At 41.5% G+C, this 11841-nt stretch overlaps 1 protein-coding gene across 1 annotated transcript in view; it reads left to right on the top strand.

Annotated features, from left to right (window-relative positions):
• Positions 1-468: 468 nt before the first annotated feature.
• Positions 469-11841, top strand: part of CTNNAL1 (catenin alpha like 1) — a gene marked incomplete at both ends in the record, with an annotated part of 57205 nt that continues 45832 nt past the window's right edge. The window contains one exon of the mRNA XM_079533176.1: positions 469-594. Coding sequence (XP_079389302.1) covers positions 469-594 — 126 coding nt within the window. The remainder of the gene's footprint in view (positions 595-11841) is intronic.

Raw genomic sequence — 11841 nt, 5'->3', positions numbered from 1 at the left:
CAAGATCCAAACCGCAGCCGCTCTCTGGGCACAGCCCACGTTCAGGACATACATCCCTCGTCCCCGCGGCTGCCGCGGGGCAGTAAACCCCAAACCGCTCAGGATTCCCACAGTCGCACCGGGATCCCCTGCATCCCATCCCGACGGCCTCAGGGCACGGCTCTGTGCCCACGGGCGGCTACGGGCCGCGGATGGGAAGGGCAGGGGGCGCAGCCTGACCGGCGAGGAGCAAGAGGGAGGGGGGGGCCGAATGCTGCCGCTTTAAATCCTATCCCCGGGGGCGGGGAAGGGGCCGCCGGGCGGGGGGGGTGGGGGGCCGAGCGCGCGTCCCGGCGGGCGGGGGAGGGGCGCGGCAGGGGGCGGGGCGGCGGCGTTCGGGGGCCGCCGAGAACGGGCGAGAGGGCGGCGGGAGCGGAGTTTGGCCGAGAGGGAGTGAGGGGCGATAGCAGGGAGCCGGAGGCTCCCGCCATGGCCACGTCCCCGTGCAGCAGCAGCGGCGTCTCCTCGTCGTCCTCGTCGGGGCTGGGGGCGGACGCGGGGCTGGAGATCCGCACGCGCTCGGTGGAGCAGACGCTGGTGCCGCTGGTGTCGCAGGTAGAAATGCGCTTTCCCGCCCTCCCGCTGCCCGGCCCCGCGCGGGCTGCGCGGCTCCGTCCCGCCGCGGGGGCCGGAGCGAGGGATGCTCCCCTCCCGCAGTCCGGCTCCCAGCAAGGTCGCGGGGCCGTTGCGTAACGCCTGGGCTCGGCTCCCCCGCCCCGCGGAGGGCTGAGGGGCGGCTGCGGGGCTCCCCCGCCGTCCGGACTGTCGCGCTCGGTTGTCCCGCCCGGCGTTGGCGCTCCGCTCCGGGCGTGTGGGCCGGGCGGCTTTTAGGAGCTGGCTGCGCGGGGCGGCATCGATCTGAGCTTTCATCGCACTGGGGGTAGCGCTTGAATGCTAAGAAGTTAAATAATGTGTTAACTGTGACCTCCGAACGTATCCCGCACGGTCCGGGCCGATCTCGAAGCAATAAATCGGGTTTTGAATGTTTGTATGCTAACAGCTTCGGTCGGTTTTGTTCATTTGGTCCTTAGTTGCAAAACTGAAGTTTGGAATGCCCAATAAAGCTGTTCTTGCTTGAAGAAACTGTGAATGAAAGTAACGTGTACAGTGTTTGCTTGATAGCGTTTTTGTACTTTGAACGTGGATTGTAAAAGTTAGTTAAAACCGATCTGTGCGTCTGTGCAGAACCTTTTCGCAGCATGTAGCAGCAGTACAAAAACCCCATTAGTCGGAGCGATGCGAAATTGCCTTTGTACTGTGGCAGTCCTCTTGGAAAGATGCCGTAGGCAGCCCCGTTTTGCATGGGCATGGGCAGCCTATCGGAGAGGGTTGTGACCGTGGTTCTGTACTTATGGTAGTTTCTTATCCCAGTCAGCTCAGAGAAACCCACCTCAGGGGTTCAGCTGCTTGTTCTGTGGCAGAGCCTCAATACACTTCAGTGAACTTTCTACTCCTGAAACAACAGAGAGGTAAAACATGGAGACTTCTTTTAGGAGCCTTAAGGGCAAACAAAAACCTTTCCAGTTGCCAAGGCTGGGCTTAACAGCTTCTAAATCCCTCCTTTTGACAGGTTTGTGTGATGAGGCGCACATTCTTATTTTGGAATACTCCTTAGGAGAGGCTGTCTTGTATCTTTGTGTATGTATGTAGGTTGCTCCGAAAATAATGCCTCCTTTTAATTTCCATGGACACTCCAACAGATACAGAGAGCACACTATCATTGGTAAAGCAAATTCTGAGCTGCAAAAAGGTTTTTTAACATAATCACAACCATTAGCTCTGCATTTTTGCCAGCAGTGAACAGGAGCCTGCATGTCACACTCAGAAATATCTGTACCAGTGGAGGTGACCCACTGTTGCTGCTGCTGAATTGCACCACCTACCTCCTCACTGTGCTCACATCCACTGTTTGGTCTCCATAAATGTTCAGCAAGCACTGATGAATGTCAACGGGTGCCATTTTTTCCACAGGGAGGAATTCAGGCACCTTTTCTTCATATGCACTTCCATGTCAGACGCCATTGTGCCAGACTGCCCCACCGCTGCCATCTATCACACAAGCAATAAAATGTAACGGAATGTTGGTGGGAAGGTCCAATGTCTACTGCCATACCACCAACATCTGCCTCTAATGTGTGAGCCATCAGAATAAAACAGGAGGCATTAGTTTCAGAGCATCCCTCATAGTTGGCAGTGCCTATGTTAATGACCACAAAACCTATGATCATCTCTTCCAGACGTGCTAAGCATCTTTCATTAATACTATGTTAGGAAGATGTCTGAGCATTTCTAAAAACTCAAAGCTTACTGTTCTCCTAGTGCAGTGCTCCTGACTTGGAACAAGCCTGAGCCCTTGGAACATGAGTGCTGAGCTCCATTCAGATTCAGGCTGAAGTTACTGATGGTATCAGCAGTAGTTCCCTAAACTGGCCTGATACAGTGCCCTACTTATTGTACAGGTTTCAGTTATTTCCATACTTGCTTCATGGAGATTTTTTTAGTAGACATCTCATTGTCTTTGTTTGAGGATTTATGCAGAAACAGTGCTTTATCTCTTATAATTTGTTTCCTATGTTCTGCATAAGCTATGTATCTGCAGCAAGTGCAGGACTTTGGCTTTGCGCTTGTGCAAAATACTCTTGCAAAGGGAATTATTATTCATGCTGTGAAGTAAACTTCATAGGTGACAGTTTTGTTAAAAGCTGGAAAGTGCTATGTGATACTTGCGTGGTACTGAAAAAAAAAGTGAGAATGTTGTTACTGCTTTTCACTACCGCTTCTAAAAGAACAGGAAACCCTAGGTAGCCTCACTTTCAACCTCTTTTGGTTAGCTAAATCTTTCATTAAGCCAAAAAAACAAACAAACAAACAAAAAAAGCCCCACCAAACTCCCTGTATTGATTCTTATTTTAACTCATGTCATACTGTGAATGTGTTTGACTACCTTCTCTTCCTCAGCATTTATTTTAATGGTACTTTTCCACTTGCTTTTCTTAGACTACATAGTGTCAGAGTATATTTACCACCAGCAGTGGTACAAGATTCCTGTTCTCCCAATTGTCAAAACTACCCTTAGATTATCTACTGGATATGCTCATGAATAAACTTTTCTAAAAAGTTAGTATTTACAGAGCTGAATTAGATCTTCTTTTTATTTAGATCTATTCTTAGCCTCATGCTTACCTCTCCAAATAGCTCTGCAACTGACAAACGAAGACTGTAGACTTAAGCCACAGTTTGCTAACCTTTCTTTTAGCTATCCACATATCTGTGCTGTGGAGGGAATTATTCTGCAGTATTGTACAAAGCATTTGGCACGCAGTTCAGAAAATATGGCTTTATGGGTCAAACCCCGTTGGGTGCCTTTAGTTCTGTGTTTCACATGAAAGTGGCACAGTGTTCTAAAATCTAGACATCTCCTTCACTGCTGCTGCAATTTCCAGACTAATTAAGTTGGTTTTTATTTTTCTATGGAAAGTTTTTGGCAACGTAAGTCAGGAAGGGTGTTTAAAGCGGTCAGTGCTGACTCATTTAATAACAAGTCATTTAAAATAATCGGGGAAAGGCAAAGACAGGGAAAAAGCACTTTCCAGGATGCGGCTCCACCAGCGACTTCCTCAGCTGCCATTATGTATGTACCTGCTTGCTAGTCTAGCAGTAAGCAGGCATCTTCTCAGCTGTCTGTCTGGATGGGTCTGTTCCAAGAAAGCATTCTGACAAATTGTAGACCAGTTTTTTTTTGTGAACCTTCAGAGTAAGGCACTTGAAAAAGTTCAGAAGTGGAAGCCTGAGCTCTATCTGGTTTCTGAAAGAAAGTCACTTCTCGTACTTGTAGGGAACCTACCTGCCTGTGTACAGACTCGTGGGATAGCAGCTAACTCCTCAGCTTCAGGCAGTGCATTTTGCCATAGGCACTTTGAAAAACTGTTGTGTTCACATGTTACTGAATGTGATTTTCCAATTTCTGTGATTTGTGGGTGATGCTGTCAGAGGTTTGGGGATTTGTTTGGCCAATGTAGTCAAAACTTAAATAATTAAAAAAAAATAAGTCAAAGACACAAATGTTGCTGAATTTGTTCTTGTCAGTTTCAGATTCTGAATAAACAGCCAGTGGTATGTGCCTTGAGAAGGAAAAAAAAGAAGCCTGTTCTTTACTATGATATTGTTTCCTTGGTTTCTCTGAAGCTAGCTGAAATAATTCCAGTTTCAGTAAACATTACGTTTTTATATACGTACTGCTCTGCCAGCATCCAGAAAACAGCTTTTACACTCTCTGGTAAAAGAGAAATGTGGATATTAGGAAAACATATGACATAGGAGGGGTTACAGGAAGCATGTTTGCTTTCCATTGAGCAAAGAAGGCTAATGGCAGAGCTTACTGTTGTCTGCAACTATGTGTGTCAGGCAGATATGGTGAAGGTAGGTCCTTCCTAGAGATGCATGGTGATAGGCAAAAAGAAAATGACAGAAATTGGAACGTGGGAAACCTGAGATATAGGAAAAGGCTCTCTTTTGCTGTCCCAGTACTCAAACACTGGAAGATGTGTGCAGAAAATCTATACCTGCGTTCCTGGAGGCATGAGAAACTCACTGGGCCAGACCTTTAGCAACATGCAGTAATTGGACCTGGCTGGAGTATGGAGCCAGACTACATGTTACTGGTAGTCTCTTTCATTTTATGCAAATTGCATATTTTTTCATTGTAGCCAGATATTGCACTGAAAAAAGTTGTGCTGCTGAGGAGTAATGGTCAGTTATCATTGCATACAGGAAGATAGGACTGTATTTTCGCATCTGTATCACTTTGATCTCTAGTGATTTTCATCTGACATTTTTATCTGGTTGGTTTTGTAAGATGCATCTGCAGTTCTTTAGTTGGATCTTATCTTTACTGCCATGAATAACTTGGGATCACCAGCAAACTTCCATCGTTTTATTACAAACTTATCACCCCTCTCTCTTCACGATCGTGTAGAATAATTCATGTTCCAGCAAAGGTTTCTGTGAAACTGCCATTGTTACAGTGGGCCATCATTCTTTCTGCCTTTCTACTCCATCTTTCTCCTCATTCGCTGAAACCCTTTAAATGGACTTTGCTAAAAGAGAATGAGGAAGCAGAGTCCATCCTTAGCCCTATAATCTATGACCTCTCCAGAGAGCTCTGGTTATGTTGTGAGGCAAGATTTCCCTTCAGAAACACCAAATATCGAGTCTTTTCCAGTATGTAATTTTTATTTGGGTGTCCATTACTTCTATTTGCCTCGTTTGTATTAATGTACAAGCATCAGGCAACTTCTATACCTCAACTATCAATCTACTTTTAAGAAGGAGGTTGCATGGAAAAAGCTGATATCATCTGTTACATCTTTGTGTTCCTTGAAATACTAGTGAATGGTATATAAAGTTGTTCTAGTTCATTGTACCTAATATTTTCATAGCCTCTTCTGCTGTCACTTTGAATCAGTAACTGATTTTATCAGGCTTATGCTCCTGAAGAAACCAACTATAAGAACTGGTAAGTTACTTTGTTTAGTGAAACTGCTGTTATTCTGCATGGAACTGAACAAGCGTATTCAATCAAAGAGACAGGTATTGTAGAACTGCAGCCATGGAGTTCAGCGTGCTACTTTTGCATGACATTGAGTGTTATCTGTAGATTAATACTGTGTTTGGGAAAGCTTTTTTGTGTCCTGTTGGCTTAGAAGACCTCAGGTGCCCGGTAACAGCTAGATTGCTTATGTTGTACCCAGTAGCAGCAAAATGTGGGACGGCAGCTCGCGTTCAGTTCTGCACCATGGATGTGGATCTTTCTTTGTGGCCTTACTGAAGAATATTTTATCAGGATGTGGCAAAGTTGCTTCATAAGTCTTATTTGTGGGGACGCATGCAGGTATGGTGCCAAAACCGGTCAAAACTTATGTGAAAGATTCTATTGTCACTTATGTGATAACTAACACGTGACACATTTTAACAAATATTTGTTTCTTCTAAGCACATCTAGTGTTCTTGAGGATTATTCAGTCATGGATTTGTCTTAATGGGTTTTTACTAATGACTGTAAAACAGTTATATCCCAAGAGCACACTTAGAATCTATCTTTCTATCACTAGTTTGCAAAAACTGGAAAAAAAAATCCTGCTTTTCCTCAGCATCATGCTTTAGTCATGTATGCAACCTAATGTTCAAAAGTCTGGAGTTGTAATATTATATTGGACTATATTATATTGGACTCATTCACAGACATACTTCTGAGCTTTTTGCATGTTGAATATATTGTCTCTTCTTCCTTTAGAGCATATATGTCCACTCCCCCAATTTTATGTTTGTTATTGTTTTTTAATAAAACAAATAAAAAGCTAAGTTTTGTTAACTATATCCACTAACTATTTTATATGTAGCACAAGACAATTCCTCTCCACTTGCATCCCAGGCAAGCCAAATGTTGTACATCCATGCTTTAGAGACTAGGTAGAGGATTGTCTCTTACGTTCTTTGGGCAACTTTCCTGAAATTAATGAATATTTATTTTTGTTTGCTTCCTGAATGTGAAAAAGTCTGAGCTTTTCTCCATTTCGGCTTACTTGCATTTCTCATGCAGCGGGTGCACTGAGAGACTTATTCCATGAAGTCCCCTGCCTGCCTTGTTTTGCTGCATGTTTGGGATACTGCTCGGCCTTTCTCTTCTCCAGAAGGTTTTAGCATTTTCTCGTGTTGTTGACTGCGCTTGCTCCAATGTGGTGCCAAACATTGGGAGTTGTTCCTTACGGCTCTTCTTGGAGATGGAAAAAGTAGAGCAGTCCATGTTTGTCTTAAACTTACTACTTTCTTCAGTGCACTTGAGGGGAAAAAAATCTAATGAGTGCTTCCCTTTTAAAATGCTTCTTGGGTACAAATATTTCTCTTTCCGTACTTTAAGAATTCTGCCAACCTCCAAGCTTTGAACAGCTCCACGATTTTCTTCTTGTGTGAATTAATTTGGAAGTCACTGTAGACTTGGCACTGTTGTAGAGTAATAAAATTACGAATTACTGTGTAGAGGCTTATGTTGTAACTTGTGCTGAGTGAAGGAAACTTCCTGCTAAACTAGACAGAATTTGGTACTGCAGGGAAAGTGTGCAGTGATTGCCATCGTACACATTAACTTTGCTGTTGACTCTGGAAGCATGTGGTATGCTGCTTGTTTACAGAGCTGTTCCTCATTAGATTCAATTAGTGACTAACTCATTGTCTCCTCCCTTTGGTTCCATAGGTATTTTGGATTAATTTATGACTTTGTGTTTTGTATTATGAATCTTTTATTCTATACAAACATACATTTTTCTGGAAAACAAAGCTTGCAGCAATTCAGCTGTTCAGTCTACCCTATGTACTCTATGCCCTTTAAAGAGACTGCTTCTTTCTCTTTGATTTATGCAGGAAAGTTAACCACATGAGTTCATCATCTGACTGTAGATCCTGTGATTAATTCTGTCGTACCACAGCCTCAAATGCATCTCTGGGCTGATGCTGTTGCAGATTTCTCATCACTGAGGCTTGTTCCTAATTGACTGTTTAATTGTTGAAGCTGAGTTGTTAGGAATCGGTGAAAGGGAGACAGTTGCTTACAGTTGTGGTTTTTAAGGTATATTTGAGAGCATAGGAATACCTTAGGATATTTTAAATAGGTGAATATTTTTTTAATGTTATGTTAGTTTTTTAATATCAATATCACTAATGATATTCTGCTTTACAAAGAAAATTGCATTGGAACATTTACCACGTGAAACCTTAACTGGTGCAATTGGCTTTGAATTCAGCTTAGCACCTCCATTGTGATATTCAGCTTTGGTAACATAAATGAATTGCTGTAACATTTCAAGTAATTGAAGCAAGATACTTCATAGTGACTTTGCTTAAAATCAGCTGCTCTTTTTCAAAGGAAGCTTATCTTTTACACTTGTGAGATCTGATTAACATCTTTTCTATAGATTAAGCACATTTTTGTAGTTCTCCAGCAGAGTATTACATCAAAACTGCCTCACAGTGGCCCTGCGCGTAAAGAGTGAGAGCAGCTTTCTTGCTACTCAGCATTGTTAACAGATGGTTTTCGATTAGGTACTGAAATCCCCAGTGGATGAATTAAGAATGAATGATTGCAAACAATTCTGATTATAGATTAATAAAATTGCTGTATGGTAATATGAGACCATTGCTTTCTGCATTGCAAAGCGTAACCCTTACTAGCTAAAGCCTCATCGTTTCTACTTGTTGAGTTGTACTGCCTTGTTTAAAGCTCAAGGGGTAACTGAGCAGTAATGTAGAATCTGGTTCTATTTTTTAATTGATAATTTGTGTAGTGAACCGGATGATTTCTTGTTTTTATACATTACATGAATAGTGAAATGTTAGGATAACTCCTAAACACAAGTTGCAAAAAACATATGAGCAAATACTGTGATTCTTTCAGAATTATATGGAAAAATATTACATGCTTGATTTTGTCATCAAGCAACACTTTGGTATGGACTTTTTGTATTAAGCAGAATGAATGTAACCACTTATAACCGCACGTTATGTATTTTCAAGTAAAAATGAAGCTGAAAATTAGTTCCAGTAACTCAGTGTTGTAAATGCCTTTTTCTTATTCACAGGGATCAAAGCTATTTGGAAAGGACGTACTGTCCCAACCTACAAGGATTTAAAATGTGGGAGTTAAAACAGTGTAAGGAATGTGCCCTTTCATTATCAGAGTTTATTATGTTTTGAAATTCCTTCAGTTGTAAAATTGAAGAATATTTAAATGTAATTTACTCGTGAGCTCTTCAGATAATGGTTCCCAAATTATATGCAAGTTTCGTGTTGCTGTTGTTGTTTACACTTCTCTAAGTGGATAATAGTTACACGCAAAGCCTTTTTCCAGAGTACATTGTACTTCTCTGTTAATCCCTAGACAAGCACGAGTTTTTCAAGAAGCAATACCAGATGTTGCTCTGAACTGAAGTGGTATGCCAAAGAACTGCAAAGGTAGCTTCTTCTAAAAAAGGGTTGAAAAACTATCCTGTCTGTAACATGCAGTACAAGGCATTGTGTGACTGGCATTCATATCAGTGAAGCTGCCTATGGGGCTAACAGGCAACTTTTTCCACATCTGCAGGATCCAGTCCCAACTTGAATTGGAAGAGGTCTGGACTGCAGACTGTATCAGTGTGGTATTTGTGTTACATCCTATGTTACAATATCTGAATTCTTAGTTCCCCAACAGTGACTTTTTCTGATTGAGAAGATCAGAGGTGTCTCAGGCATTGCTTGCACAGAGGTTTAGGTGAGCTAACAGAGGCAAGTTAGACAAGAAAGCCACAATAATTATTTGGCATTCAGTCTTTGGTTTTAGGTTTATCTGATCATGTTTGTAAATTGAGTTATTTCTGAGACTTGCATCTCTCTGGTGCTGAAAATGTGTGCATCTGTTTTGACCACATCTGAAAGTACACCTTAGACAATGGGCTTCCATCTGAGTTGTTCTTGTTTTCTTAGACTTGTTTTTGCCCAGAATTTCAAGGTGCAGAATTAAAAGAGGGTAATAGCTGTATTTTTGAAATCTATCCATTCAGGTTAGAAGGTACTGAACTGGAGAGCAACAGGAGGAGTTGTTGTTGGTCTCTATACCATTAAGACCAATTATTGCATTCATTAGCTCAAGTTCATTTTCTAGTGAGGAAGTTGTGCATTTCAGTAAAATTTCTTTGTGGTGACTGTTAGAATGCAAAGGCATTAAAGGCCATTTTATTTTTTGATACATCTTAGGATGAATAAGTACATATACCATGATGTTCGGGGCACTTGATTTACATATTTAATCAGAAAACGTTAAATTAGACATTAGAAATTAGTTAAATTTGAATTAAAACAAAATATTTTTCCCAACTTAAGTGTCAAATTGCTCAGAAGTGGGAATCTCATTCTAAATTTCTACACGTCTTTTCAAAAAGGGAATGGAATTGAAACTTGAGTTGTTTAAAAATACGTATCTTCCCCACTGTCACTGGTTTTTATAGAAACCTTCTTTTGGGCAAGAAGATAAGTCTCTTGTCTGACTTATAAGGCATATAACAAAAAGATTGAAAACTTCAGTGTTGTTAGGTCAGTGGTCAAGCATCGTTGAACATTGTTCAGCGTTCCTTATCTTCCTCTGCTCTGTGTGGGATGGGGAGAGAGAAAAGAGTGTGGCAGGAGTGTCAATTTTCTGCCAAGTATCTTTGAATCAATGATTTTAAAGGAGTTTGTGAAAACTGAATTTTACGAAGCAAGTGAATTTCTCCTTTACAGCAGTGTTATTTTAGTAACATTATTAGGATATTTATCAATTCCACATAATGTGTAAGAGTCCATGGATTGCAAAAACTAATGTCTGTTGTTTGCTGTGTTGTTTGCTTCTGTTTCTTCAGAGTTCCTTTTAGCAACTTCTAAAAAAGAAAAGAAGTTAAAAGTTGGAAATAATCTTAATCACACAGAAAAAAAAAATAATCCAGACTTTTCATTTGTTTGGAGTGGAGAAATCTCAAATGCCCCCAAAACAGTCTAGAGGAAATAAATTGGTGTCATAGAAGTACTACATCACAACTAAACAAGTTCATCTGTATCTTTACTTTTTTGGATAATCATTTTGATGGTGTTGGGTTTGAATCTTGAAGTTTAAAGGACTCTTGTTTTTCTAAAAATGCATTCAGCACAAAGAAAGGCCATTCCCTGCTTTAGTACAGCCTTGCATTGAATTCAATCCTTTTGTTCACTAAACAATTCCAAGAATGTGTAACAAGTGTATAGTAATGAAGCTAATTATCTGAGGTGTGTATTCAAATTTGGAGTTCTGAGTGAGCTCTTGCCTTTCCTTGCAGAGTTTACAGAGGTCTGAGGTAGGTTTTGAAGCCTAGATCAGAAAGATGGGAGTGTAGACAGCTCTTCTGACCTCCATCAAAATAATACTGTCTACATGTGAAGCTGTTTTGCATGAGAAGTACAAATTTAAATGTTGTTTTAAAATGCAAAGTACAATTTGCAGTTAATCAAAACTCTTGATACAAGTGTAACATAGCGAGTAGTATCTCATTTGCTTGTTTTATATTCTATTTGGGTTGTTTTTGTTGAATTTTTTCCTAGGTACCCGACATGTTTAGCCCCTGTTGGAGACACTAGTTCAAGTAGGCTGGCAATCTGATTTGGTAAGGCTCTTCTTGTGCTGTTTGCCAGCTTCTTCTTGTCACTGCCCACCCTGAATTATTCTTTCTTCCTGTCCAAACTTGGCTTATCAGCCATCAGCTTGTCAGGTGCTACATGTGAAAGATTGCCAGAGGTTCCTATAAGCACTTGCCTGCAGATAAGTGAATTAGCTTACAGGTTGTCAAAGTGGTTTATTTCATTCGCTTTCCTCAAGGCTTTTGTGAAACAAAAGCAATAAAATGCTTTTGGAAAGTCCTCTTATAAAGATGCAACTACAACAATCTCACTACTGCAAGTACTGCATCCAGATGTGGAGTCCTCAGTACAGGAGAGATGTGGACCTGTTGAAGCATGACCAGAGGAGGGCCACAAATGATTTGAGGGATGGCACACCTCTCCTGTGAGGACAGACTGAAAGAGATGGGGCTGCCTGGAGAAGAGACCCTCTGGGGAGACCTGAAAGTGGTCAGTCCGTACCTAATGGGAGGCTATAAGAAAAAAAAAGGCAATTTCCTTATCAGAGTCTGTTGTGGTAGGACAAGAGGAAATGGTTTCAATCTAGAACAGGGGAGATTTAGATTGGATATAAGAAACTTTTTTTTTTTT

Source organism: Tetrao urogallus (genome assembly GCF_951394365.1).
Source record: "Tetrao urogallus genome assembly, chromosome: 3".
Taxonomy (NCBI): Eukaryota; Metazoa; Chordata; class Aves; order Galliformes; family Phasianidae; genus Tetrao; species Tetrao urogallus.
The sequence above is the reverse complement of the archived record's forward strand: the minus strand, read 5'-3'. Positions and strand labels throughout refer to the sequence as shown.